The 27,229-nt window shown below is 37.7% G+C and overlaps 12 protein-coding genes and 1 non-coding gene across 13 annotated transcripts; 7 read left to right on the top strand and 6 right to left on the bottom strand.

Moving 5' to 3' along the window:
• Positions 1-14: 14 nt before the first annotated feature.
• Positions 15-2,006, top strand: ALK2 (protein kinase ALK2; the record flags this gene model as incomplete). The annotated part of the gene is made up of 1 exon (XM_003958973.1): positions 15-2,006. One exon carries the CDS (start codon positions 15-17, stop codon positions 2,004-2,006), a length of 1,992 nt encoding a protein of 663 aa, XP_003959022.1.
• Positions 2,007-2,195: 189 nt separating this feature from the next.
• HIR1 (Hir1p) lies at positions 2,196-4,724 on the top strand (the record flags this gene model as incomplete). The annotated part of the gene is made up of 1 exon (XM_003958972.1): positions 2,196-4,724. One exon carries the CDS (start codon positions 2,196-2,198, stop codon positions 4,722-4,724), a length of 2,529 nt encoding a protein of 842 aa, XP_003959021.1.
• A 583-nt stretch (positions 4,725-5,307) lies between these two features.
• On the bottom strand, positions 5,308-8,919 carry SLA1 (cytoskeletal protein-binding protein SLA1; the record flags this gene model as incomplete). The annotated part of the gene is made up of 1 exon (XM_003958971.1): positions 5,308-8,919. One exon carries the CDS (start codon positions 8,917-8,919, stop codon positions 5,308-5,310), a length of 3,612 nt encoding a protein of 1,203 aa, XP_003959020.1.
• A 364-nt stretch (positions 8,920-9,283) lies between these two features.
• LDB7 (Ldb7p) lies at positions 9,284-9,844 on the bottom strand (the record flags this gene model as incomplete). The annotated part of the gene is made up of 1 exon (XM_003958970.1): positions 9,284-9,844. The coding sequence occupies one exon, from the start codon at positions 9,842-9,844 to the stop codon at positions 9,284-9,286; it is 561 nt and encodes a 186-aa protein (XP_003959019.1).
• A 251-nt stretch (positions 9,845-10,095) lies between these two features.
• On the bottom strand, positions 10,096-12,264 carry SCT1 (bifunctional glycerol-3-phosphate/glycerone-phosphate O-acyltransferase SCT1; the record flags this gene model as incomplete). The annotated part of the gene is made up of 1 exon (XM_003958969.1): positions 10,096-12,264. The coding sequence occupies one exon, from the start codon at positions 12,262-12,264 to the stop codon at positions 10,096-10,098; it is 2,169 nt and encodes a 722-aa protein (XP_003959018.1).
• Positions 12,265-12,550: 286 nt separating this feature from the next.
• FMT1 (methionyl-tRNA formyltransferase) lies at positions 12,551-13,690 on the bottom strand (the record flags this gene model as incomplete). The annotated part of the gene is made up of 1 exon (XM_003958968.1): positions 12,551-13,690. The coding sequence occupies one exon, from the start codon at positions 13,688-13,690 to the stop codon at positions 12,551-12,553; it is 1,140 nt and encodes a 379-aa protein (XP_003959017.1).
• Positions 13,691-14,250: 560 nt separating this feature from the next.
• On the top strand, positions 14,251-15,189 carry PGD1 (Pgd1p; the record flags this gene model as incomplete). Its single annotated transcript, XM_003958967.1, has 1 exon — positions 14,251-15,189. One exon carries the CDS (start codon positions 14,251-14,253, stop codon positions 15,187-15,189), a length of 939 nt encoding a protein of 312 aa, XP_003959016.1.
• A 245-nt stretch (positions 15,190-15,434) lies between these two features.
• Positions 15,435-17,558, top strand: TRP5 (tryptophan synthase TRP5; the record flags this gene model as incomplete). The annotated part of the gene is made up of 1 exon (XM_003958966.1): positions 15,435-17,558. One exon carries the CDS (start codon positions 15,435-15,437, stop codon positions 17,556-17,558), a length of 2,124 nt encoding a protein of 707 aa, XP_003959015.1.
• A 272-nt stretch (positions 17,559-17,830) lies between these two features.
• On the top strand, positions 17,831-20,593 carry RRN6 (Rrn6p; the record flags this gene model as incomplete). The annotated part of the gene is made up of 1 exon (XM_003958965.1): positions 17,831-20,593. The coding sequence occupies one exon, from the start codon at positions 17,831-17,833 to the stop codon at positions 20,591-20,593; it is 2,763 nt and encodes a 920-aa protein (XP_003959014.1).
• Positions 20,594-20,854: 261 nt separating this feature from the next.
• Positions 20,855-20,950, top strand: KAFR0Itrna2F. Its single transcript has 2 exons — positions 20,855-20,892; positions 20,914-20,950. It is a non-coding gene; the product is annotated as a tRNA-Phe (tRNA).
• Positions 20,951-21,158: 208 nt separating this feature from the next.
• CGR1 (Cgr1p) lies at positions 21,159-21,533 on the bottom strand (the record flags this gene model as incomplete). The annotated part of the gene is made up of 1 exon (XM_003958964.1): positions 21,159-21,533. One exon carries the CDS (start codon positions 21,531-21,533, stop codon positions 21,159-21,161), a length of 375 nt encoding a protein of 124 aa, XP_003959013.1.
• Positions 21,534-21,858: 325 nt separating this feature from the next.
• Positions 21,859-24,387, top strand: CCM1 (Ccm1p; the record flags this gene model as incomplete). The annotated part of the gene is made up of 1 exon (XM_003958963.1): positions 21,859-24,387. The coding sequence occupies one exon, from the start codon at positions 21,859-21,861 to the stop codon at positions 24,385-24,387; it is 2,529 nt and encodes an 842-aa protein (XP_003959012.1).
• A 144-nt stretch (positions 24,388-24,531) lies between these two features.
• On the bottom strand, positions 24,532-25,866 carry GPC1 (glycerophosphocholine acyltransferase; the record flags this gene model as incomplete). Its single annotated transcript, XM_003958962.1, has 1 exon — positions 24,532-25,866. One exon carries the CDS (start codon positions 25,864-25,866, stop codon positions 24,532-24,534), a length of 1,335 nt encoding a protein of 444 aa, XP_003959011.1.
• Between the last annotated feature and the right edge of the window lie 1,363 nt (positions 25,867-27,229).

Here is a 27,229-nt window from a genome sequence, read left to right as displayed (position 1 = left end):
AGAAGTTCATTGCCATGGTGATATCTGACGATGACGAAGAGAGCCTATCTTTAAGGTCAAATTTGAATTATAAGACACCAACGAAGAAGTTTCGTTATGGTAACGTTCTATCTGATGTGGATTCTAACATTCTCAATAGATCTACAAAGAAATCTACGCAGGATAAGAAACGGTGGTCTCTACTTTCAAATCATTCTTCTTCCAAGGCTAAAAGGTCACTAGATCACACTCCGAGTCGTGCTACGACAGCTTCCAACGTTAGAGACTCGAAGTACAAGAAAAGAATGTCTTCTGGTAGTTCGACAAAAAGAGCTTCATTGAATAGCCCTATTGATAATACCACCAGTAAAAAAGTGTCAGATTCATTGAAACGTTCCTCTACTGGGTCTTCCTTGAGACAGTTGTTAACGAGAATGGTTACCAATGATTCATCGATCGAGCTTGATAAAGAGAATCAGCATACTGCATATCGATCTCCCGAAAAGAATACAAAATCTACGATAAATAATGATTCTGATAAAGAAAGATCTAGAAGATTTTCATTGGCAACAAGTTACATCAATCAAATAAATGAATCAATGGATAACTTAAGTATACAATCCAATGCGTCCTCAGGCTCAAAATGGAAATTTTGGAAAAAATCAAGTGCAAGTGAAGATGAGCATTCGTCACTTTTATCTCATTCATTCTCAATGCGCTCTCTAAGAATATCATCTAATAATTCAAATAATTCTATACTGCAGAACATATCAGAAGAAAATTCTAGTTTCCCTCGTAGTACTTCCCAAATGCTTAACAAGAAAAGATCTAATGGTGGATTGTCTGTAAATATTCTGAAAAAAAGAGCTTCACATGGGAGCTTGAAACATAAATCATCTCATTCCTCACTTCAGAAACTCAAATATAAATGTAGGACACCAAGCGCTTTTGATAATAGTCCAACGGTGTTTTCTTCTTCATTGACCCCAGGTACTTTGGGCAACAGCATAAACCTCGATATTTCGCTCCCTATTCCTGATCAAGTTTCTAGAGATAAGATAAGAACGAAATTGAAGAATTCAACTTCTTTATTATCACTGAATTCATCGGTACCAATATCTTTGAGAGAGTATGACGAAAACATGATGCAACTAATCCTGGAACAATGTTCAATAAAACACATCTTAGATAAAGTTAAATTATCCACCATGGCAGACATTCTAGAGGTATTATCAATAAAAGACTCTACAAAGTTGTCATCCTCTGTTTGGAGAACCCCATCACGTATTGACCCATCTGAAACAATAGTTTGCAAAAAAGTACAAATGGAGACTAGTTCTAGTGTAATGACATTACATGAGTTACAAGTGTTAAATCTTTGCAAAGGTACTCCAGGTTTTCCTTACCTTCTCCAATCATATATTGTACTTTCAAATGAAGATCACGCCAACAAAACTTTACAGACACATACATTATATTTATTCTTCAAAGATTGTGGTGAACCACTATCAAAAGTATCTATAAAAAGCTGGCAACAATGTTTGAAAATTTTTTGGCAATGCACAACAATCATTTATGTTGCTGAAACCAAATTCGGATTTGAGCATAGAAATTTAACTTTTGATCATATATTGGTCGACAGTAAAGGCAACATTACCTTGTGTGATATGGAATCAAGCAGAGCCAATGACTCAACGGATAACGTCTTTTTCACGAAACTGGATCATCCAATCTTTTACCAGAACGATGAGAACCATGCCTTCGAAAACTACCAAATTATGAGATCTTTCTTCACTGAACATAAATGGGGCCACTTTGAACCAAGAACCAGCTTGCTATGGTTACGCTACATATGTCATAATTTTATAATGCAAAACAAGCTGCCAAACAGCTCTGATAAGGTCCAATTACTCAAATTGATCGCAATCATTGAAGATAACATATTTGGCAAGAAACCCAGTGGCCAGCTTTTCAGAAGAAAGGAGACTGAAATTTGTTGCACTGGAGATTTAATGAGATTGAAATAATCTTCTATATGAACATATATAAATACCACAAAAGCATATAATTTACTTGAACAATTCCTACTATTAATCAACTGTTATAGTCGTTTTCTAACTGCGCGAAATTTCACAGCTTCTATAAAACATCAATAAATTGGAAGTTACTTACAGAGTAGAACCATATCACGATTGAATCAAACTGTGCATAGTTCAATGAAAGTTCTGAAGTTCCCCTGGTTAGTCCACAAGGAAGAATCCCGGAAGTATGAAGTGTATACAGTGGATGTTAGTCCCGATGGAGAAAGAGTAGCTACAGGTGGATTGGATGGTAAAATAAGAATTTGGTCCATAAAATCCATACTTAAAGTTGTCAAATTACAAGCTAGTGATAACAGTTTGACTGCAAATAATATTCCCGAAGACTTAATGAGGCCCTTAGCAAGTATGAGTAGACATACAGGTTCCGTAACGTGCCTTAAATTCTCTCCCGACGGCAAGTATCTAGCAAGTGGTTCAGATGACAGGATCTTATTGATTTGGGCTATGGACGAAGAACAGCTCAATCAGCCAGTATTTGGATCTGAGCATGATAAGGAGCACTGGACTGTCAGAAAAAGGTTGGTTTCGCATGATAATGATATTCAAGATATTGCATGGGCTCCAGACTCAAGTATATTAGTAACAGTTGGGCTTGATAGATCGGTAATAATCTGGAGTGGTATCACTTTTGAAAAGCTGAAAAGATTTGACGTTCATCAGTCTCATGTTAAAGGTATCATATTTGATCCGGCAAATAAATATTTTGCAACGGCTTCTGATGATAGGACTTTGAAAATATTCAGATATCACAAGTCTCATGATATGTCATTCACTGTGGAGCATGTAGTAAGTGAGCCTTTCCTTGCATCTCCATTGACGACGTACTATAGGCGACTGTCGTGGTCACCTGATGGTGAACATATAGCTGCCCCAAACGCTACTAACGGGCCTGTCACCTCGGTTTGTATCATTAACAGAGGTACATGGGAAAGTAACGTCAGTTTAATAGGTCATGAAGCACCAACTGAGGTTGTTAGGTTTAATCCTAGACTATTTGAGGTCAAAGACGATTCTACTACCAAGAAGGCTAATAATACTGGCACGCAAGAGGATAACGATGAGGGAAAAGTTAGTCAAACTAAAGAAACAAACATTGATTCAGTTATTGCCAGTGCAGGTCAAGATAAAACGTTGGCTATCTGGAGTACACGTAAGGCAAGGCCCATATTTGTTGCATACGATATTGCTAACAAGTCTATAACGGATCTCGCCTGGAATCCAAAGGGAAACATTTTATTCATAACCTCTCTGGATTCTTCTATCACGGTTATACTTTTTGAAGATAATGAGCTAGGTAAAGTAATCCCATTAAACAAGAATATGGAACAACTTCATCGTTATGGTGTCGACAAAGACTCCTACGACTACCCTGAGAGTATAAAGCAGCTTGAACTTGAGAACTTTTCAAAGGAAGTAAAGAAAAAGGATACGGATGGGAACCTAAAACCATCAGTTAATATACAAGACGCAGTTGCGCCACATGAAACAAGTACTTTGAATGTTGGACAAGCAGGAACGGTTTCTAAGAGTGAAACCATAAACATTCTAATACCCAAGAAAAAGAAAGACGTGAAACTGAACAAAATGGTACTCAAAGATGGCAAGAAAAGGGTAACACCTACCTTAATAACAGCAGCTGTGAAAACTTCCGCGACAGCTAGTATACCGGACTTTACATCAAAAGCTAAGCCCGGATTGTTACAGAATAATATAAAATCCTCATTTACATCGACTTCATCAATATCAGGCACATCCAAGAATGGATTGCCGAAGCATTTAGAAAGTAAAGTGAGTGTCTCGTCTGTCCCCATTCCGAGGTTGGGCCTGCATACACTTATTATGGGTACTAGGGAAAGAACAAAGGATGTTTTCTACAAAGAAGAAGCAGGCCTCCCCGAGTCAAAGGATATTATTGCTAATAATGGTAATATGTTAAATTATGATGGTGATACATCGGAAGAGTTTTTACTTACTTTGAATTCGAAGCTGTCACCAGAAAAGGTGTGGGGAGATGAGCCAAATACCAGATACATTGAAAATTCTGGGGTTATTCCAGATAGAGATGCGGTTGTTTTGAATAGCGGTAGCTTGTCTGAGTTTTTTACACTAGAAGTACGTAATGGTGTAGAGCGTGCAATACAATTTGATAAAGAAGCTATGCTTGATAACCCTACTAGAATTTTGGGGTATTTTAAAGGTAAGCGTGCCATTGAGCTGTTTATTCCTGAGGTTGTCATATGTGCAATTGGTTCGGTGCAGTGTAAACGATGGTGTCTAGCTACTGCTACTGGCTCCATATATATTATTGGAGGTAGTGGGCAGTACAAAATGCCAAAAATCAGTTTAGGCCATAAAGTTATCAAATTTGTATGTTACCAAAAGTACCTTATTGCACTTACAGAAAGAGGACTATTTTTTATCTGGGACTTACTTGCAATGAAATCAGTTGATAAGAATATTCCAATTCTGCCTATATTGGGAAACGATCCAGTTCAAGGACACCGAGTTAGAATAAATAAAAGTATCAGAAACATTAGTATAGATTCACATGATGAGTCACTACTTGTAGAGCTTTCAAACCCTCCTAGACATAAGTTTAGGTGGGTAAAGAACTTGGGTTGTTGGACAGAGCTAGAAAGCTAGATTAACGGTATGATATTTAGGAATAATATTATGAAAAGCGTCTTCATTTGAGAAAATGTCGTCTTAAAGAACCATTAGCTGCATTGTTATTCGATAGAAAGGTGCTCCTCATGTTACTTCCCTTTTGGGAATAGAAGAGGTTGTTGTTTTGTTACTGAAGATTGTAAATAGGTGTATAAGCTTGTTTTATCCTTCCAGAAACCCGTTAGAGTCGTGAAGCCTTTTAAGTTAAATCAACGTGACTGTTAAACCTGTGATCAGCGTAATATGCGTCTGGCCCATTCTCTTTTGCAGTTTTTAGGTAAATAAACTTGATGGCTCTGTCAAGAAGGCAGTCAAGGTATATTTCACTCTCTATATCAAGATATTTTAAGTGTTATTACAATTAGAAAACATCTGAGACTCTCGAAGTTTGAAAGATGACACTGGTCCTTTTCGTACTTGGTACCTGATATGTTGGATGCAATAGGACTTCCAGTAAACATATTTTCATTATTATTATCGTTCATGACAGTCGATACACTACACAAAATGCTTATTAACGGTATATACATATATAACACAACTCCTTGCACTAAAAGATTTAAAATCCAAATGGATTGTCAGCACTTGCATTCAATATATTAGCTTGTCTTGCTTGTGCAGGAACCTGTTGTTGTGGGCCGTTCCCGAATCCAAACCCAGTTGGTTGGTTTTGTAGTGCTTGCTGCTGCACGGGTTGTGAGATGAATGTGTTTTGCAAACCTTGATTTATGGTATTGACACCATTATTGAGATTTGGTTGTTGTTGTTGTAGCATAGCGTTACCAGTGGATTGATTCTGCGGTAACGGTATTGCACCACCTGTTCTTTGTAGGTTCATTCCAAATTGCGACTGTGGCTGGAATCCTGTATTTTGTTGACCAGTAAGCGTTGATGTTGCCATCATAGCAGGACCGCCAGTTCCTTGCAGTTGCATTATACCAGGAGTCTGTGCTGCACCAAATGAAGTCTGAGGTGGTAGAGTTGAAGCACTTGTTAGTTGATTTCCAAAGTTGGTTTGTGGCATAGATGCAATCCCACCGGTTAATTGGTTCGAAAAGCTCGTTTGAGGCATCATATTTGCTCCGCCTGTCAACTGGTTGACGAATGTTGTTTGTGGTATCATGTTAGCTCCTCCTGTCAATTGGTTGCTGAAACTAGTTTGTGGAATGCCGTTCATATTTCCTGTTAAGCTAGTACCAGGGAAAGTATTTATTGGTAGTGCACCACCAGTAATATTAGAAGCTGCTAATCCACTACTTGTCCTCTGTACAGGCAATACTGAACCCGGAGGTGGGACATTGAAACTGGTTTGAGGCATTATATTCATTCCTCCTGTTGTCGAAATAGGCAATAAACCACCTGTTCTTTGAAGAGGCATCAAATTACCCGTAGATTGTGTACCAAAAGACGTTTGGGGCATCATCCCACCAGTAGTTGTTATTGGTATTAAGCCGTTGCTTGTTTTTTGCACTGGCAAAATACCACCTGTTAATTGTGTACCAAAAGTCGTTTGTGGAACGCCACCAGTCCTTTGCATTGGCATTAAACCGCCAGTGGCAAATGGCATCATGACAAATCCAGTAGCAATTGGAAGGATGTTATTTCCACCAGTTTTGAAAGGGTCTAGTGGGACAACAGTTCTACCACCGGTTAAAGTAGATGATAATGAAGGAGTCGCCTGAGTACCGGTTTTGACGGGTTCGAGATCCTTTAAATTAGGTTCTGGAGCTTGCATTTTCTTAGGCTCTAGTGGCTCTAAATCTAGTAAATCTTGCATAGATCCGGTAAATTCGGAACTCTTCGTGACTAGATTAGGTTGTGACTTTGCCGCAGGCTTAGCTGTCCAAGCATCATCTTCATGGGCGGAGGCAATAGCAGGAGCGGTTGCTTGAGGTAATAACTGTTGTTGAAGATTGTTGCTAGTTGTCTCAACAGGTGCCTTTAAAGAACCATCTGGTTGGGAGAATAAGCCACCTGTAACAGCGGGTAGTTGCATATTATTCTCCCTGCCAAATTTATTGTCCAAAAATTTCATGACTCTTACGATATCACCTTCACGTAAGGAAAGCGTCCTCAGCATTGATGGATTGATATCTTGCATCATATCTTCAGAAATTTGTTCCCTGTCGAAATTGATGGTATATCTTTGACAATTGCTGACATCAACACCACAGTTCAAGAAAAATTCAAACCAGTCGTATTCAGTCTTCTTTGATTTGACATTTTGAGAAGATATGGAAGCTTGTGGTCTTGGAGGTTTAATAGGAGGCAATTCCTTTTCTGCCTGTAATTTAGATCTTTCTTCATCTAGTAACTGTCTGGCTTTCTTCAATTCTGAGATTTCTCTTTCTCTTAATCTTCTATCACGCTCTTTTTCTTCTTGTTCTCTTAATCTTCTTCTTCTTTCTCTTTCACTATCTCTAGCATTTCTAGATTCGGCTTTCTTGGGTTTGAATTTATCTAAGCTAAAACCAGTTATTTGTTCAACGTATATTAAGTCATCTTCAGACAATTTATCAGCACCGACAGCAATCTTGACACCGTTTGCTTTATGTAAATGAATTTTACCCTCGGCACACCCAATAAATTGGGCATCCACCTTGAAAGTGCCCGATCTATCTACCCATAAACGAGATTTCTTTGGATCTGGGAAGTCTTTCTTGGATGAATCGCTATGGTTATTAACATTTCCTGTAGAAGAGGATCTCTTTCGTCTAGAAGATAAAGAACCCAGCCTATGTCTGCTTTTCTTTGGACTCGACATTTCTTGATGGCCATCACCCTTCCAATCATCAGATGCGCCAGACTTTCCCTTTGTCATTTTCTTGATGGAATTTAAGAAGCCACCTGAAGATGACGACTTTCCCTGAACTTGATCCACAAATTGGGCTGGAACAACACCTTTCTTACCAGAGTCAACCGACTCACACATCCACCAATCCTTTGACTTTTTGTCGTTGATAATATACACAAGCTCACCTTCTCGGACGGATAATTCATCGACAGACTCGGCAATAAAGTCGTACAATATTCTTCCTTGCTTCCTCATTCTGGAAGCTAGTTCCACTTCACGTAGTCCATTCCCACGGGAAGCGCCTTTGAATTCACCTAATACAGACATGATTTCAGCTGAGGTTTCATTATTACCGGTGTGTATTTCCAAATTCTTATAAGGATCAATAAACTCTAAGAAGACATGCTTTTTTTCATTATCGTAAGAGACTAATTTGTCAATTGTCCATTCCTCTGGTGCACCTTTAGATGGGATAAAAGTGATTCTGTTACTACCTATGGCAATTTTTGCTTTACGCTTTTTACGGCCTTCAATTTCTTGCACATTCCAAGAGCGGTACTGTGAGTGATAAGTTTCGTGCGAATCATCCATATTATAACCAGATCTTCTATTATTGGCTCTATCGTTACTTCTATTATGATTTCTTTCTGATTCGCTATAATCATCAAATGATTGTCTAGAGCGTGTTCTATCTCTAGAGATCTTACGTTCCTCCATTTGTGACGTTGGCCTAGCAGGCATTTCAGGTGGCGCTTCCTCTTCTTCTTCTTCTTCTTCTTCTTCTACTTCATTATCTTTAGGAGCCTCTTCTCTATCCATTGTTTGTTCGGCTTTAGATTCTGATACCATCTTTTCATATTCAGCCCTATCTGCACGTTGAGGAGGAGGCATGAAAGTGGCGGCCCCAACATTGGAGGTAGCTGTCGTTGGTTGTGCTGTGGGCAAATTAGCTGTAATTGGGCCCGATGTTGCCATTGCTCCTTCGGTATATGGCTCGACATAGTTACCTGGAACAAACCCAAATTCATTTGTAGACAGTGATTTAACCAGTAGCCAATCTTGATCCTTATCATCATAGACCTCAAAAATGTCATTTTCATGAAAGGTCAGTTCTTCATCAGGATTTTGAACTTGTTCGTAATCATAGCTGGCTTTAACTTTTGAAATGACAGGTGCAGTCTCTATATAATTTGAAGGTACCAAACCACTTGGTTCCTCAGCATCTGAACCTATGACCCTCTTCTTTACAGTCCACCAGTCATCCACCTCGGATTTTTCTAACAAATACAAAAAATCATCCTCTTGAAGAGCCAATTCTTCTGGGGTTTGTGGTTCGTAGCTATAAATCGCTTTATAGATACCAATAAAAACCGTCATTCTTCAAAAAAAAGATATGCCAATTGTAGAAGGGATCAAACTTTATAAGCACGATCTATCAATTAATTTCAAAAAGATTATTAAATCAACCTTACTGCTGTCGTCGCCTAAGTTCTGTATCTTGATCCAATGCTGAATGCAATTTTTTTTTTTCTATCCCTTTTCTTTTTGACAGAGACAGTCGTTACCCGAATATAGCATGTCACGTGGGCCAAAATTCAGAATCATCATCAGGCTGGTTTGCCAGATCCACCAGTAGATTACGTTGAGCTTCTAGCTGACGCTTATTCGTATTATACTATTATTACATTACTACATACGCATGTGTATATTTATAACCTCTTTTAGAGTAAGATGAAAGACTTCAGTTTTGCTTACAATCGTGCTTCTTCAATTGTTTCATTCTATTTATACCGTAGAATTTTGAGTGGCATTTCTTGCATACGAGTACTTTTCTTAGTGGTTTGCCATCTGTGCTCAATCTCGACAAACTACCGTTTGCTAATCCGGTGGATCCCATTTTGTTGATTCTGTTCCCGTTGTAGGACGATATGAAGAGATCGTAGATCTTCAAAGCATCTTCACAGTCCAGGGACTTGTGAAAATAGTGCGCAAAGTCAATACTGGAGAGAGATTCTAATTGTTTCTTGGGCACGTAACCACCCAGCAAAGTATGGCTTAGATCGTAATTTGCATTTGAGGCTTCCGTCAAGTCCACTTTTCCGCCCAGGTACCCGTGCACAGTAATTCTCTTGCTTGACTTCTTAGAACCTTCCTGTAACTTCTTCTTCTCATCGTCTTTCTTTGGTTTTACTAATTCTTTCAATTCTTCTAGTGTAAAACTCACTTCGTGCGATCTTTCAAATGCTGATAATCCAGCCAATATATCGTAATAATCTTTACCATTTTCCACTAGAGCTGCCATCACAGCTGTGTTTGTGTTAGACATATCCGACTCCATATTTACTCAGTATCGATACCTTATCCTGTAAAAATGCTGCTGTACTGGTAATGTGTTATTTAAACTTTTATATTCACTTGTTCGCGAAAGCGACTCTGCATTAAGCGTTCATGAAAATGTACCATATAAAAAAATATGTATATATATGTATACAGTATTATTAACTACATTAAAATAATATAGGCAGTGATTGAAAAAATCGTCCTGTTTCATTTTTACTCCTGATTTTCTTCTTCTGCCTTGTTTCTTTCTCGAAGAATGGCTTCTGCGATTTTGCTTGTAATGGCACCCTTGGAGACTATCTTTTCAACGCTTATATCACTTTCAAATCCTGATGTGGAATCTCTACTTACAGGGTATGAAGTCAAAGAGGATTCTGACTTGTAACCTGACGTATTTGAGAATAATGGGATGTTGGATAGAGAGTTGTCACTGTTAACCAGGGAAATAGCATCAGATTCTTGTGCATGTTCATGTTCGCCTGCGGCCTCTTCTTCTTCTTGTTGAGCCATTCTTTGTTCTCTTTCCTTCTTCTTCTTCCTCAGCAATCTTCTTCTCTTTAGTTCGCTCGTCTTTCTATCTTCTTCCTCTTCGTTAATTGTTCCTTGGTTGAATAGGATTTCTTCTTCAAAATCTGGTAATGCATCACTAGAGAAACTATTGACAGTATCTACAATTTGGGCGGTCAATAATCGACGTTCCTTTTGCAATTCCTTAAACCCGTTTGGAGATGTCAATGAAAGGTACAAAGGTCTTAATGACTTGAGAATATCCATACCTATGTCACCTACAAGTAAAGCGGAATACGTGACTGTGGCACATAATAAATACGATACTAGGAAAGTTAGAACATTTCCAATTGGTGATTCTCTAAAATAGTATGTGACTAACACTGACCAAAAAATGTATAGTAATGGTGCAAACCCCATACTGATCAAAACTTTCCATGTCGCTACAACATCGTTAGCCTTAATTTTTACAAGAGATTTGGCCAATGCTGTCCTGGCCTTCTGTTCAGAAATTCTTTTAGATAGTATGAAAACTGGTGAAAACATAATAATACCAGGTAATGCTAATACTAATAAAAGAGTGATTCTAATTGACCTAAAAATTAATAAACTTAAGTTTTTCATGAAATTGATCTTTGCAGTTTCTACTAAATGATCGGGAATGTTATAGTGACTTAAATGAGAATTATACGTTAGGATACTTTTCTTAAGTTGTATTAATTCATCATCATCTTTGAATGTTTCGTAGCCCTTCACAAGTCTTCTGTTCATTTCGACAACTAAGGACAAAGGTAATTTACCAGAAAATTGTGTAGAGTATAATCTTCTCATAGCTTGAACTACCATGAGAGTTTCATAATCGGGGCATGTCACGGTAACGGATTTCAATCCCTCGGTGATTGTATCTAATAAGGTTTTCACAGCTTCTCTGTTAGTTTCAGGATTGTGATATTTGGCAACCAAATCCTTTGAAATTTCTATTGGGTCACCAAATTCGATAACACATCTAGATCTGAACTTATGAGCATGGAAGTAGTTCATACCACATGGAACAATCTTGACATTAACATCAGGGTGTTTATTCATACAACCGAGTGCCATAATAGCCACACCGGCCTTCAAAGGTAATAGATCAGTTCTGTCATGTGAACCACCTTCAGGAAAAATACCAATGCTCCCATTATTAGCAAGATGTTCAAACACTTTGTGGTATACTAATGATTGATCAACTTTACTTGCGTACTTGAAGATAGAACCCTTAGATAAAGCATGTTTCACAGAAGGTTTATTCATTTTAAACTCTTTTCTTACGGTTAACTCGGTATCACTTTCAATAGATTGAATCTCTACGAATCCAAGTGATGCTTTACTCAAACCGATTAAACCCTTCGGTTTACAGTCTCTTAAAAAGTGAGTTCCATGACCAATAATTTTCCTATTATCACTTGGATCTATGGTAACCTTACCTTCAATGAATTTCAAATTATCCTGTGGTCTGACGACACCAATTGCCATGACACATCTAGCAAAGAAACCGATAGCCATTTGTTTCAAAGAACTTTCCGCAATTAGAAAGGATACCCTTCGATCTACCGTAAGTTTTACTTGATCCATCAATATGACAGGATCAATAAACTGGTTTGCATGTGGTGCAGCAACAAATATAACGGGGCCCTCTTTTGGTATTTTAAACCCACCACGAGTTCTAATTTCTCTGAAAAAGCATCTTATTGTAGTAGATAGAATCCATAATATACAATCATAGATGTATTTTCTTATTTTCGAAGGTTCTTCATACCCAATATCGCACTTATCATCTTTAACAAAACTAGGATCGTGCTGTTCTACCTTTTTTGCAGACAATGGCTTTTCCATATTTCTTATGATCTATGATAAGCTAGTTCTAAAATGAAAAAGGTTAAAAATATTCTGCAATGAGACTTCAATGATGAAGGAATAGAACGGGTGATTATATGATAGAATAGCAAAGTACTTTTTTATAGCGGTTTCTCTACTGATGTGGTTGCATCGAAAATTTATTACTACCATTTTCCGTATGTTTTCTTTCTGCGTTATAAAATTGAATATAAGCTGATAATTTAATAACCTAAATAAAGTCAATCTACTTAAAGAAGTGAGTTATACAAGTCAGATTGTTCACTTACAGTTCGTCTGAACCTGTAATAAACCTTTGTTCCTGAGAATAGATGTTCCCGCACCGTTTTCTCAGACGTTTCATGAACTGATCGCAAGTTTCTATTGCATAACCCTCGAATTGGATCTTGTCAATTGCCAGCATGTAAGGGCTTCCAGTACAGTTCAGTAATATCCTGTTATTGGGTTCATCGTAATAAAAAGTGCCTGGTTCATCATTACATTGAATATTCGGTGTTAATTCAACCTCATGGAGCAAAACCCTTTTAAAGGCAGCATCTTTTTGCCTCTTTGGCTGTGCCAGTTTGAAAGTATACAGTGACCCAAATACGTCTCTTGCATTACATATTTCTCTTGCAGTATGTTTCCCCCAGTCAATACGTTTGTCACTGGCTTTTATCTTTGGTGCAAGACTCAATACATATTCCCCTCCATTGTCACGGAATTTCCCCCTATTGGCGTATGTTTTATTTGTAATAACATCATTTAGCAACTTGCCACTAATCATACCCAACTTTTTCATGAGTAGCAACGTCTTCCATGGTCCATTTTTTTGTACAGGTTCAGGCTCGAGTAGATCTTTGACATTTATCTCATTCGTTTGAGCAATTATTTCACCATCATCAAACATAGTTGGGTGTAAAGTTTGTATTGTGACACCGGTGACTAAATCATTGTTGAGTAGCGTATACTGGATGGGTGAACTTCCCTTGTACCTCGGTAGTAACGAAGGGTGCACATTGAGCGTATAGGGCACATTGTTCACTGTGGACTCCGGTATGAGCCCACCAAAGGACGACGTTATTATCATGGTTTTATCATTCAGCAGCGGAGATAATTTATCAGTGATCTCTTGTTTAGAATTGCAAGTAATAGGAATGGGAAGATTTAAAGTTTTTGACACATTCACTATTGGAGGAGTCTTCAGAACTGAGCTTCTCCTCCCACACCATTTTGGTGGTTTTGTGATCACTCTTATTGAGTCTATGAGTGAAGGACACTGTCTTTTTAAGTTGTTCAATGAAATCAGCGATTGGCTGCTGAACTCGTCTGTTCCAAAGAACAGAACATCCAGAGCTTCATTCAATCGTAAGCTTGTGCAATGGAAATGTCTTCTTTGTAGTGTAAGTCTTATTCGAAATAACATTTTCAATCGAAGGTAGTTATTGTATGTTTCGATAATACTCCAAGGATCTGCCAATTTCAAGTAAATGAGCTTTAAAAGACAGTTTGAGATGATAAACATAAAAAAAAAGGTTACGGAAATATACCAGGTATCAAGCAAAGCACAATACAGCTATGACGGCACTCGTCCGATCTATCCTAATATCCCTATTACCTAGACTTGACAGTACAGAAGGAGAATCAGTGGTCAAAAAACAGCCTATATACGAAGAAATGGACAATTTGCAACGCTAGAAAAGAGTTCCGAGACTTCAAGACGCCCAATTCAACGTATCTTGCTCGTAGATGCCCAATTCCGGCCACTTTTAAGACGTTTTCTCGATCAATCTTTATCGTCTCTTTTACTGTTTCATTAAATGTTCAGAAACCCAATATATTTTCCCGTCAAAAGGAGAAAAAAATAGATGAATGAGGAAAAGTAACTGTTGGTTTGAAGTGGGAGAGACCAGGCATTTTCAATAGGATAATACGCCCAAGTAACCTGTGATGTCCAGCACTATGACAGAAGCTGCTACAGATACCATGCAGACGCCTCTATCCATATCGGAGGTCCTAACTTTGACTGTGAAATTAGAAGAATTAGAAACAAAATTCGCTACGAATGAGAATTCCAAACAATCTGTATTAGACTTGGTCAACGAGACCAGGAGCCTAATCTTACCGATTAGACTACAATTAAATGAATTCATTTCTCTAATGGCAAACATTGACAAGATGACAGAGACATCAAATATTGACAAATATAACCACATACGCAAATCTCTGTTAACTTTACAAAATAATATTCAAACTCTATCACAAAACTTTGTGAAATTAAATCCGCTGTTTAATACCATTCCTGAATACTCCACAAAACATAATTCAAGAGAATTCAAACCTTTAGAGTCTCTTTCAAACGATCCATTCGCTAAAGGGTCGCCAAGAACAACGTCTTCAGGTAGTGCGAATAACACTATCACGAGCGCCACCTCAATCACAACTAATGCAAACAATAAGATCAGTGCTGCTACACCTAGTAGCAATATAAATACACCTGCATCCTCTTCACAAAACATTACAAATACAACTCCATCCATCAAGAAGCCAAGAAAGCCAAGGCAACCAAGAAAATCGATTACACAAACAAACACTGCCAATAAAGCTAGTAAGACAACTACTCCGAGTGCTCCCACGCCAGTCGCTGCACCAATGCAAACACCAGGCACAATGAACCCCGCATTACCAGTACAAAACTTCAATACCAAGACACCAATCAACCTCGGATCACCCAATGGACCGCAGTTTTCTCCTCCACCACAACAGGGCCAAATAAATTTTAATGACATCACTCCTGCAAATATCCTAAATATGAATCAATCGCGATCCATACCAAACAATAACAATAACGCAAACAACGAAATGTTCGGCAACTTAGACCTGAGCAACCTGGATTTAAACAATCTTAACATGGATTTTATATAAATAAGCTTCTTTCTATTTACCATATAATGTTACAAATAAACATAAAACGAGCCATATTTTAGTCTCTGTTGTTATCATAGTCAATGACTACCGAAAATTTTTCAACCGGTGTCAGATATAGGATTGTTACTCATCGCACGATGCTGAAAAAGAAATAAGACTATATAAAAAATAGAAAAGCTGAGAAATATCTTGAAGTTTACAATCGATTTCAGTGAGATAAAGAGTTATCACAAGCAAAAAATATGGCTGAATTATTGAGAAGAACTTTTGAAGCAGCAAAGAAAGAAAACCGTAACGCTCTCGTTACGTTCATGACTGCGGGCTATCCTACCATCGAAGAAACCATTCCAATTCTGAAAGGTTTTCAGGACGGTGGTGTCGATGTCATCGAACTAGGTATGCCATTCTCTGATCCAATTGCTGATGGTCCAACCATCCAACATTCAAACACCGTGGCTTTAAATAACGGTGTCACGCTAGCCAAAACTCTAGAATTATTGAAATTGGCGAGAAACAGCGGTGTTACTATTCCAATTATACTAATGGGTTACTATAATCCAATCTTAAACTATGGTGAAGAACAATTCATTAAAGATGCTGCTGTAGCAGGTGCAAACGGTTTCATTATCGTCGATTTACCACCAGAAGAAGCTCTAAAAGTCAGAAACTACGTTCAAGACAATGGTTTAAGTTTGATTCCATTAGTTGCCCCATCAACCACAGATGAAAGATTAGAATTATTATCCAAAATCGCTAGCTCTTTCATTTATGTCGTTTCTAGAATGGGTACTACCGGTGCTCAAACTTCTGTTGCCAATGATCTAGACGCTCTTGTCTCAAGAGTAAGAAAATACACTGGTGACATTCCAATTGCCGTTGGTTTCGGTGTTTCCACCAGAGAACATTTTACCGCTGTCGGTTCTTTAGCTGACGGTGTCGTTATTGGATCAAAAATCGTCACTCTCTGTGGTGAAGCTCAAGAAGGTAAACGTTATGACACTGCCAAGAATTACGTCGAAGAAATTTTAAATGGCGTAAAACATAGTGTTTTATCAAAGGAAGAGTTCTTAAAATTACAACAAAATTCTATCGATGAGGCTCATCAACAAAAGAAATTAGTTGCTACATTTGAAGAAAACCACATCCATCCAGTAAGATTTGGTGATTTTGGTGGCCAATACGTTCCAGAAGCTTTACATGCCTGTTTAAGAGAATTAGAACAAGCTTTTGAGGAGGCGATCGCAGACCCTGAATTCTGGGAAGAATTCAGATCCTTATACTCTTACATTGGTCGTCCATCTTCTCTACACAGAGCCGAAAGATTAACCGAATATGTCGGTGGTGCTCAAATCTGGTTAAAGAGAGAAGATTTAAACCATACCGGTTCCCATAAGATCAACAATGCCTTAGCTCAAGTCCTTATTGCAAAGAGACTGGGTAAGAAAAACATTATTGCTGAAACAGGTGCTGGTCAACACGGTGTTGCTACTGCCACTGCTTGTGCTAAATTTGGTTTGAAATGTACAGTCTACATGGGTGCTGAAGATGTTCGTCGTCAGGCTTTAAATGTTTTTAGAATGAGAATCTTGGGTGCTGAAGTTGTTTCTGTCACTAATGGTACAAAGACTTTGAGAGATGCCACTTCAGAAGCCTTCCGTAACTGGGTCTCTAACTTAAAAACTACTCACTACGTTGTTGGTTCTGCAATTGGTCCACATCCATACCCAACTTTAGTTCGTACTTTCCAAAGCGTTATTGGTAAAGAAACTAAGGAACAGTTTGCTGCTCTAAATGACGGCAAGTTGCCTGATGCCGTTGTAGCCTGTGTCGGCGGAGGTTCTAACTCTACCGGTATGTTTTCACCATTTGAACATGACACTAATGTCAAGCTTCTGGGTGTTGAAGCTGGGGGAGACGGTATCGACACTGACTACCATTCTGCTACTTTAACTGCCGGTAGACCTGGTGTCTTCCACGGTGTCAAGACTTACGTGTTACAAGACAGTGACGGTCAAGTTCACGATACTCACTCAGTATCTGCTGGTCTAGATTATCCAGGTGTTGGCCCTGAATTAGCTTACTGGAAATCTATCGGTCGTGCAGAATTCGTTGCTGCCACCGATGCTCAAGCTTTAGAAGGTTTCAAATTACTCTCCCAACTAGAAGGTATCATTCCAGCCCTAGAATCGTCCCACGCCGTTTACGGTGCCATCCAACTTGCGAAGAAGATGACCCCAGACCAACATTTGATTATCAACGTCTCCGGTAGAGGTGACAAGGACGTTCAAAGTGTCGCTGAAGTTTTACCAAAATTAGGTCCAAAAATCGGCTGGAACCTAAGATTCGAAGAAGACCCATCTGCTTAAAACTATGACCACTCTTATGCCCATTTTATATAAAGATCCATATGTAATTTATATACATTTGAGACGTTAACAATCCAATGATTCCCATTTCTGACGTTTCTCGATGCGCCGTTTAAAATGACATAGGAGAAGATCAAAAAAGTCGATGCGTAAATAGCAATTCATATGGCATACATGCGATGAGCAAAGATAAAGCACTAGGAGGCAGACGTACAAATATTTTCCTAGACATTTAAATAAGTCTTAAATTTTGATATACTAGTTTAAAAAGCATGAATGAAGCAAGGCTTCCGGGAAGGCGACCGATAGGGGCACAACTGGGTGTTGGGCTTAGCGGTCCAAGTCTTTATGTTTCGAAGAGTGCTGCTTCAAAAATCGTTGCTGTGGCAGACGATGAAAAATGGTTACATTGTAAGGATACAGAATTCCCGTCGACTTTTATGGATTTTAAAGTTGCATCAAATTATACACTAGTGAATGATATACTCGATCCATTCGAGATTGAATCAAAGGTCCATTTCCCATCGATTAGTCAAAACTTGCCTGCTGATGAGGAGCTCTTGGAATCAGACCTGTCTGACGATGACGAAAAGGAAGGCAATACGGTTTTTTTAAATGAACACTCAAAGGAATCTCTCGTTTCGAACTTACATTGGAGAAAACCATCACCTCAAATTATTTCATCGGATTTACAAATCTACAGGAATACTGAGGAAAAGAAACATTCTATGTTTGAACTTATTGATGAAAATCGTTCTGAATCATTGCATTTTGATTTTGTACCAAAAGAATTGCTATCAAACCTCACCAGATCTGATACCATATTGGAAGCTCAACAAGAGAGGTCAAGAAAACTGAATCGACACAATTTATCCGTAATTGATCCGACAGTCAAAGACCTCTTTGTGATAGGCAACGTACAGTCATCGTCGGACCTGCGACATGATAATGAGCAACGCCAAATCATCGCATTTTCCACAGGACATTCGGGCTCCAACCTAATCATCTCTCCATTGAAATTAGAACCTTCTGACACTGAACATGATATTTATTCGATAGCTGGATGTAGTAGTGTATTCAAAATTGACTTGAAATCTAAAATAAAGACAATTAAAATCCCAACCGTTGCATCTTCACTGGGAAGATATTCTGATTGTATCATAGCTATCACAGAATGCTCTTTACACATTATAAAGATTAAAAGTATAGACAATAAATATACCAAGATTGATTGTCACGTTTTCGATCCATTGTATTTCACAGAATTAAGTGATTTCCCCTTTGCTGATGTTGCTTTCAATCCTTGGGATTTAACTCAATTTGCAATTATTGATACTAAGGGTAATTGGGCAATTGGTTCATTACCGTTCCAAAACAAAAATTTTAACGGCCTCATTCTAAATGATTCACTTCGAGGAAGCATTTTCGACCCACAGGAAACGTCTCTAAGGAAAAAAGTAATATGGTCGTCTCATCACACCCGGATTTTACTAATGGACCAATCTAAAATAGTGGAAGTTGACTTTGGTCTAAACTGGCAATCAGAAATTGTACAGGCTAAAACATGGTCAGAACTGTTAGATCTAAAAGAAATGAACGAATACTTTAGCATTTTGCTCACATCACAAGAAATTATATTTCTAAGAAATAAAAGCCATAATAATGAAATCACTAGGGATTTGTCATGGAAACATAATTTAGATCATAATGATAAAACCTACCGTATGTTTATTCAGAAGGTGGATGACGGCTATAAAGCGATCTTTTTCGTATACATTACCTCAAGAAGACATAAAAATGTCTACATGCAAGCATTCACCCTTACAAACAATGGTGAATTAATAAGATATGTAGCAGAACCGATAATATTCCAAATTCCACAGAAGACCGAGGGCGTCGATTCTATTCAATTTGTTGAGCAATCCTTGAATCACTACAGTCCTGAACCTAATGCACATTATAATATTAATCTGAATCTATTTATCAAGGGAACGAACAGTAAAGCCATGACAACCCTCATATTAACTAACAATAAGAATTATGACAAAATATCAAGCTATGAATCTGATAAGTGGACTATTGAGGGACATATAGGTAGAACTGAGATAGAAAATCCTTCTACCGAAATTACATTTTTTATCCAAGATATTGTCAATAAATTTGAAAAGACTCTGACTTTGGATTATAATAAGGATAAGGAGCTTGAATTATTTCAACAATTTGGGTATCATTTATCGGAATCCATGAATAGACTACTAGAACAATGGGAAGATTCTGGAAGTTTTTGTTCTCAACGATCTTTTACAGAGTTACATGACTTGCCACAGCATTTTGAGAACCTCTCTGAGTTCACATCGTTATTGGAACAATTCATTCAGTATTATAAAGATCAGGAGTTACTCTTCACTGACTTAAAAACGATCTCAAATTTATTATTATACGAGGAGGTAGATGATATAGATATTATTTACAATAAACTCCTCCAATGTTGGGGTTTACTGAATGATGATGCTGAATTTCTGACAAGAGAAATTGTCAAACAGATAGTATGGACCATGCTAAAGTTTAACAAGAAGAACAAGTACGAAAAATTGTCGCACAAAATACGCAATTCGTTGGGACAACGATACAAGGATACCATCGATTTGTGGGATATGAACGAACTTGATGATGAAAATGATTTAGAGTACGGAAGTTCAAAATCTACGGTACCATTGCATAGTCAATCACAACACAGTATGAGTAGTCAGATGCAGATCCCAATAATCAAATCCTCACAAAATAAGGTAGCCAAAAGGGGCAAATCACTGAATTCCAGGCATTCAGTTAGAGTTGGTGGTAGCCAAGTAAACACACAGCTAGATAATGGTAGTATGATGGGCTCTCAATTAGCTAGTTCATTACCGGATACAATGACTCCTGCATTTTCCCTTTTAAGTGCCCCCTCTTCGCAACTAATTTCACAACCAGTATCACAAGTACGAGACTCTCAAAGATCTAAGAAGAAAAAGAAAAAAATTGGGGGCTTTGGATGAACGATCGCGCATATATCATGTATATATTAAACAGCATTGCATTTTTTAAAACATTCGTAAAGTACTTCGTTGCACCGCTTCTTTAAGTCCCCAGGGTGTTATAATTGTTTCATTTTGCTTTGTCTAGAACCATCTAGTATGTTCAGCAATAACAACCCCATTTTCAAAGAATGGGGGACGATATTTTTCAAATTCAGCAGGTCCACAAAACTTTATACAACATCTACTTCCTTCTAAAAATAGAGTAGAATATCAAATTAAGCGGATTTAGCTCAGTTGGGAGAGCGCCAGACTGAAGATTGAAAACTTCGGTCAACTGTTATCTGGAGGTCCTGTGTTCGATCCACAGAATTCGCATTTATTTTTTACATTTTCAATACCATTAGGCCAATGTGACATATTAGGAAGGCTTTTGTCCCCAAGTAGGTTTTGAATAATCGTATATTGAATCAAATGTACACCGAGAATCCCAATTTCTAATTCGAAGAAAATATTTAATAATATTGTACAAATAGTTATATGTTCTATACTTTCACCCAGTGATAATAGGTTAAATGAAGACAAATTAACGTTCCTTCAATGCTTTGTTTCTCTTCTCTCTTCTCCTGATTCTTTCAACCTTCTTTGCATGCATCTTGGCAGCTAACCTCTCATATCTCTCTTTCTCTTCCTTCTTCTCTCTTCTCTCCTTCAATGCATCAATCCTTCTTTGGCGTTCATCTTCCTTTTCTGTCTTCAAAGCCTTTATCCTTTCCTTGAATTGCTTTTCCTCTAGCCTCTTCTGTTGCTTTAGCTCCCAGGATGTCAACTTCTTATTTTTAACAACGCTACTCTTTGCTCTTAATGGATTTTTCTCCACCTTCCAAGATCTACCACTGACTGGCTTACCTTTTATTTTAGCTGCATCTTCTACCACTATGTTAGTTTTACTTGTACTCATCGTGCTTGTTATGTAAATCAATAGAGCAACTGTGACATCCTAATCAGAGCATCGCTTAATTTATCGATACTAAGGCACTTTCGATGAGTTTAAAATTTTCGCATTTCCGTGCACGTGACTTGAATCGAAATTGATTTATAGTTAAAGGTCCAGATGCACGAACCTGAATACAAGATTAATGCTGGTAAGATCTGGGTAGATTATCTGTGTTGCTGCTGTAAGGAGCTGCATATTTGTGCTACTAATTAAGATATTGACAAAGGGCTCACTAGCATTTTTGCGTACAGTTAACACCTGAGTTTTCCCTCGTTGCACGGGCACGATAATGAAGTGCCTAAATACTTGCTTACTTCGAACTACCTCGTCATCGCCACACGTACAAAAAAGGATGTTGATTGCACCTAGAGCTTTAGTAAAGAAAACTAAAAAGAATAGACTAAAAGTAAACGGTGTTAAGTTGAAAGAACTGGATCCAAATTCAGTAATGCCTATTAGAGATTCAAGACTTCTCGAACTCAAAGTTAAGCAGTTACAGGAATTCACAAGAAGCCTGAGAGAGCAATTCAAGTCCTTTGATCAACCATTATCTATTCAAAATACTGAGCCTAGGAGTGTTACTGGTAAGGAACTACAAGAACTTGAAAGAGAAGCGGCGACTGTCTTTGAAAGTTTAACAGATTCTTCGTCCAAGAGCGATACAATGTTATTACAATCATCTAGATACAAAAATGCAAGTCTTTCGGATCTGATCAATTCTTATTCTGATTCTAAAATTAATTCCCTGTTACCAGAAGTGGTACGACAGACCATTGGCGACGATACCCTGATTCTTAAATCGCTTATGAACCAAACAAAAAAAGATTGGAACCCTATTATCGATACCTTATGGAGGTCAACCGACAGACTCAAAGGTATTAGTCAAAGGACTTTAAAGAAATTTTTCTCATCAAAAATTAGGAACCTCACATTTGAAAATATTGAACACCTCGACGAAATGCTCTTAGAAGCTGTAGAAAATGATGAATCTAGGTTTCGTCTTTATATGTATGAGCTTTTATTTGAAAATTTAGCAATATTGAGTCCACAAAATATCATAAATTCAAAGAATGATCCAATAATTGAAAAAATGAAGGAGCTACTGAACAGATTTAATAAGTCTCGACATTCCTTCGGGCTCAGCAATTTTATATTAAACTCATGCATTACATATACAGCAAAACTCAAGGATGCCTCTATAATGAACTATTTTTTTGAAGAAATACAGAAAAAACATTCGATTCAACTGAGCAAAGAAAGTTATACGACGGTGATCCAGTTTTACGAACGTTTGAACCTGAATAAACAAGCTTGGGATGTCTTTGATACGATGAAATTCTTGTCTTCTGCCCAAGCTCCGGATGCGTTTACGTATAATATCATGTTAAAACTCTGTTCCAAAGAAAACAATTACTCAAGGGCTTGTGATCTCTTCCAAGAAATGAATGAGAGAGGTGTCACTCCAAATAGAAGGACTTTTGCTATGCTAGGCAAACTTCTGGCCAAATGTAGCTCCGACAATGTTATTGCGGAGGGGCATGCTACTTCATTACGTATGCTTGGTTGGAAGTTTATTTCCCAGCTGAAAGAAAAGGAAGATTACACAGGTGTTGAAGCGATGATGTCATTAGCATCATATGATGGAGATATTGCCTTATGCCGCGCGTTATATTTCAAATTTGTTAATAGAACCTACAATGAACTTCGATCAAGAGAAAAAATTGACCATAAGACTGCAATTAAACAAAGTTTGAATCCCGTACTCTTTAACTACTTATTACTGTCTTACTCTAAATACCAGTCTGAAAAGCTACCACTACTACTAAGTTGGGATGAAGGAGGACAACTCAGAAGAGACCTTTTAAACAGTGTGGATTATACGCATGGATTAAACGATGATGGTACTATGATATTACCATTTTTGCCAGTGTTAGAACTCAACAACAAAGAACATATTATTTTAGAGTCTAACGCTCTATGGAACTTTCATATTGCTAACGGTCTTTTCGAGGAACATGTTAGTGTGCTTCAGCAAGATCTTGATTCGAACAAATTGCTAAATATTGTAAAATGTGCTGCATCATACGATGACTTCAAGTTTGAAATCTTGCGATTGGTGAATGACTGGAAGAGACAGTTTATTGATCATAAGTTTCTGAATGCCATAGCACTGACAACTTATCTATCCATCCCACTTCGTCACAGAGTAGAAGATGACTTCTGGTCAAAATTGAAAAGATTTTCCTTCCAGACACATGATTTAGATGATAAATTAAGTCAAACATATAAAATATTCTCTGAGAAATTGAAGCTCAGGAAAGCTTCAGGGGAAATGAAGAAAAACGACTTAGATTGCAGGTCAAAAACAAATAATTCCAAGATAAACGATTGTCTGTATTATGTATACGCCCTAAGACATAAGGTCTTGAGAGATTGCGCAATATATGAACTAGCTCTCAAAGGTGCGACTGCATTTGGAAACGTTGATAGAGCTACAGAAATTTGGCAAGATAGAGGTAAATTCAGACATAGCAATACTTTTAGCAAATTACCTATGACACATAGAATTCAGAGCGACGTTGACTTTGCAAAATTATTAATAGATTTTTTTATTACTCAGGGAAAGTTCTTAGACGCATTGAAAATTGTGATGTCGTCAAAAAGGTACATAGAATGGAAGTTTCCTATGATCCGTAGATTGTATCAAGGCCTCCTAGAGCGTGAAGATCACGAAAATGTAAAAAAGCTGATGGATATTGTAAATAGGAAAACATCAGTTCAAATTTTAGAAAAACAAATTGAAGATCTCTCAATATAAAACAAAGTTTAGGTTTCGTTTTTCATATCGAGGTAAAGAGTTGAATTTATCTCACTGCATTCAAAAAGAGTGATGGGAATACGTGTAAATAAAAAATTTGATTTATAGAAATGTTGATACAAAATTTAATATAATGTAAATAAGTCATTCAATTTTCTTTGACATTTCAGGATCACTCATTTGATTGTTAAGTTCACCACCACCAACACTCGAGATAATACTCTTGGCGTCATTTGATGCCAGAGAATACACACTACTTGTATTGATGGACTCAAAAGATTTATTATCTTCATTCGCACTATTTTTATTGTTAATTTGTTGCTGTAAAAGTTCCAATTCTTGACGCAATTTGTCAACTTCTTTTTCAAAATTCTTTCCATAATAGTCAACGTAATAGGTAGCACCGTTGAATGAGGCAGATAGGAATATAAATAATAAGAACAGTGACGAAGCAGTTTTATTACCTAGCCAGATTGTGCATAATAGCATCGTACCAAGCTGATAGAAATATTGTAGTAAAGTATAAATAATCAGAGGCCATGGTGCCTTCAATTTTACAGCCCAAAAATTCTTAAATTGGTGACCAGTTAAATATTCAAAACTGGTCATTCTCTCACCTGCTTTTATTTTAGATGACTTTTTCAATGTTATAAAATAGTGATATAGGCATTGCCATATCAGGTAATAGAAGGAAGTCCACAAGACGTTTGTCTTCAAGTTCACATACTTAGTGGCACCCGGAAACCTTTTTGCCTTGTATGGTTCTGGTAAAGCATGGAATATGACATACATTGTACAAGGCGGCATTATATGTATAAAGCAGGAAGTTGTTTTGTCAATAGAGTGGAGAACGAGGGAGTTTCTCCAAGTGATAACGGCAAAGGATAAAGAACCAAATGTGAGGGCAAAACATGATTGAAACAGGTTATTTGCATTCGGAAATACCCATATGAAAAGTAGACACATAAAATTGACAAAATAGCATAAATCCGCCATAAAATAATGGTTTTTAGCTTTATAATATGTATAAAATCTGATTGGCATTAGAATACACAATAGAACTGTGTAATAAATATGGAACCATTCAGGGAATTTGCCCATTATAAATCCAATTAAAAAGATATTCGATAGAGTGAAAGGATAAAAGAGTTTCTCTAATTTTGTTGTATGTTTGAAGAAGATTGATTGTAATGGTTCATCCAATCGTTTCACTCTTAGTAAAACTTTCTTTTTTAATTCATCTATTGGAATTTTCGTTATTAAACCATCAGAATGGTAACGATGAAGATGTCGTATTTGCGGTTTTGATGGAGCTTCTAACCCATCAGTTCCTCCATTGTCTTCCACTTCCCTTTCGAAAGATGTGCTATAAGATGATGAAGATAGATTAGATATAACTTTTGAAGCTATGGGATCCAAGAATTCTAATATACTAAATATAGATAGCTTAAAATCCCTATTACTCTCAGTGTTGTTCATGTTGGGCTATGGCTGGACCTACAGGAAGTTAACCTTCAAAATTCTATGTGAGAATTATATGGAGTCTGTAAATCCGCATGTGATATTAGTTATTTGATCAGCAATATAAATCTGTCCCATCCCCTGTATATGTTTTTCTTATGGATCATCGCGATTTACAGTACTATTCCTATTTGGGTTGAAGCGACAGCGTCAGCAATAGAAAATCAAGGCGAGCAGTATATGGTTGAATTTGCCTCTGAGTTCATATTAGGTAACTTCGAAATGATTGATGCCCAAGTTCAATAAAACGTGATTATTTTAGATGGTTTTAAACTTGAGTAGCGTTCGAGACTATCAAACCAGAAATCATGGGTGGGCGTAACGTAACGTAGAGGAGGAACAATGTATTGTCTCGCGAGTTCTGATCTACTGTTTTAGCAGGAACAGCGACAATACAAGCCCCAGGTAATGCATTACTATCCTACTGGCATCATAATGGGATTGATCTTGTTCCCAGCTTGAGATTGGCCCTTCATATTCCTATGACGGTGACGAGTATAAAAGTTTCGTTTTTTGACTGCTACACCCATAACTCACAACCACCCACAACCCACACGATTTTTTTTTGAAAAATTTCATATTTATTTCATGCAACGATCGCGCGCGTAGTTCTCTCTAGACAACCCGCGCGGCCTCGGAGATTCCACCTGGCAGCACCTCCGGGTTCCTTCTCACTAAGCTGTCGAGATCCCAAGCGGGAGAGCTCGAGACTTAGCGGGCTGGCCTCCTAACTAGCCGGGGCTTCCTGCCCAGGAACAGTGCGAGAATGGGGGGAGGTCCAGGCAGAGCTGGGCATACACTCTCAGGTGGTTGCATGAAGCCGACACTAATTGTTGAACCAGCACCACAGGCGCTGAGAGAGACACAGAGGGCTCTCAAAGATTGCTCTGAGTTTGTTACAGAGCAATTTGCAAAGGCCGGGACATAGTATGGCTAGGATGTCTGTACGTAGTGACTGACGTGCAATAACGTGAATGTTTGGAAATGAGGTGGTAGATATAGGTAATAATTGCTTGTTAACGTGTATCTTGCTTGATTAATCTTAGTTAGATAGTATACCAAGTTGAAATGTATGTGTGAATTGTGTGACTGGTAGGAGATGAGTTATCTATCGAAATACTGTTAATAAGAGACCGTTAGAATTTGCGGTTACTTATTGAAGAACCTAATGAAGTGAGCTATCACGATTGAATTATCACAACTCCAACTGGGTTATATGCCGGTTAATATTAATAGTGATAGTTAGAATTGGATCACAGCAAAGAAACTGGAAACAAAATTTGAATACTCGTCTAAATAAGTTCTGTATCGTTCAATTTTA

Source organism: Kazachstania africana, chromosome 9 (genome assembly GCF_000304475.1).
Source record: "Kazachstania africana CBS 2517 chromosome 9, complete genome".
NCBI classification, from domain to species: Eukaryota; Fungi; Ascomycota; class Saccharomycetes; order Saccharomycetales; family Saccharomycetaceae; genus Kazachstania; species Kazachstania africana.
This window is presented reverse-complemented; position numbering and strand designations above follow the sequence as displayed.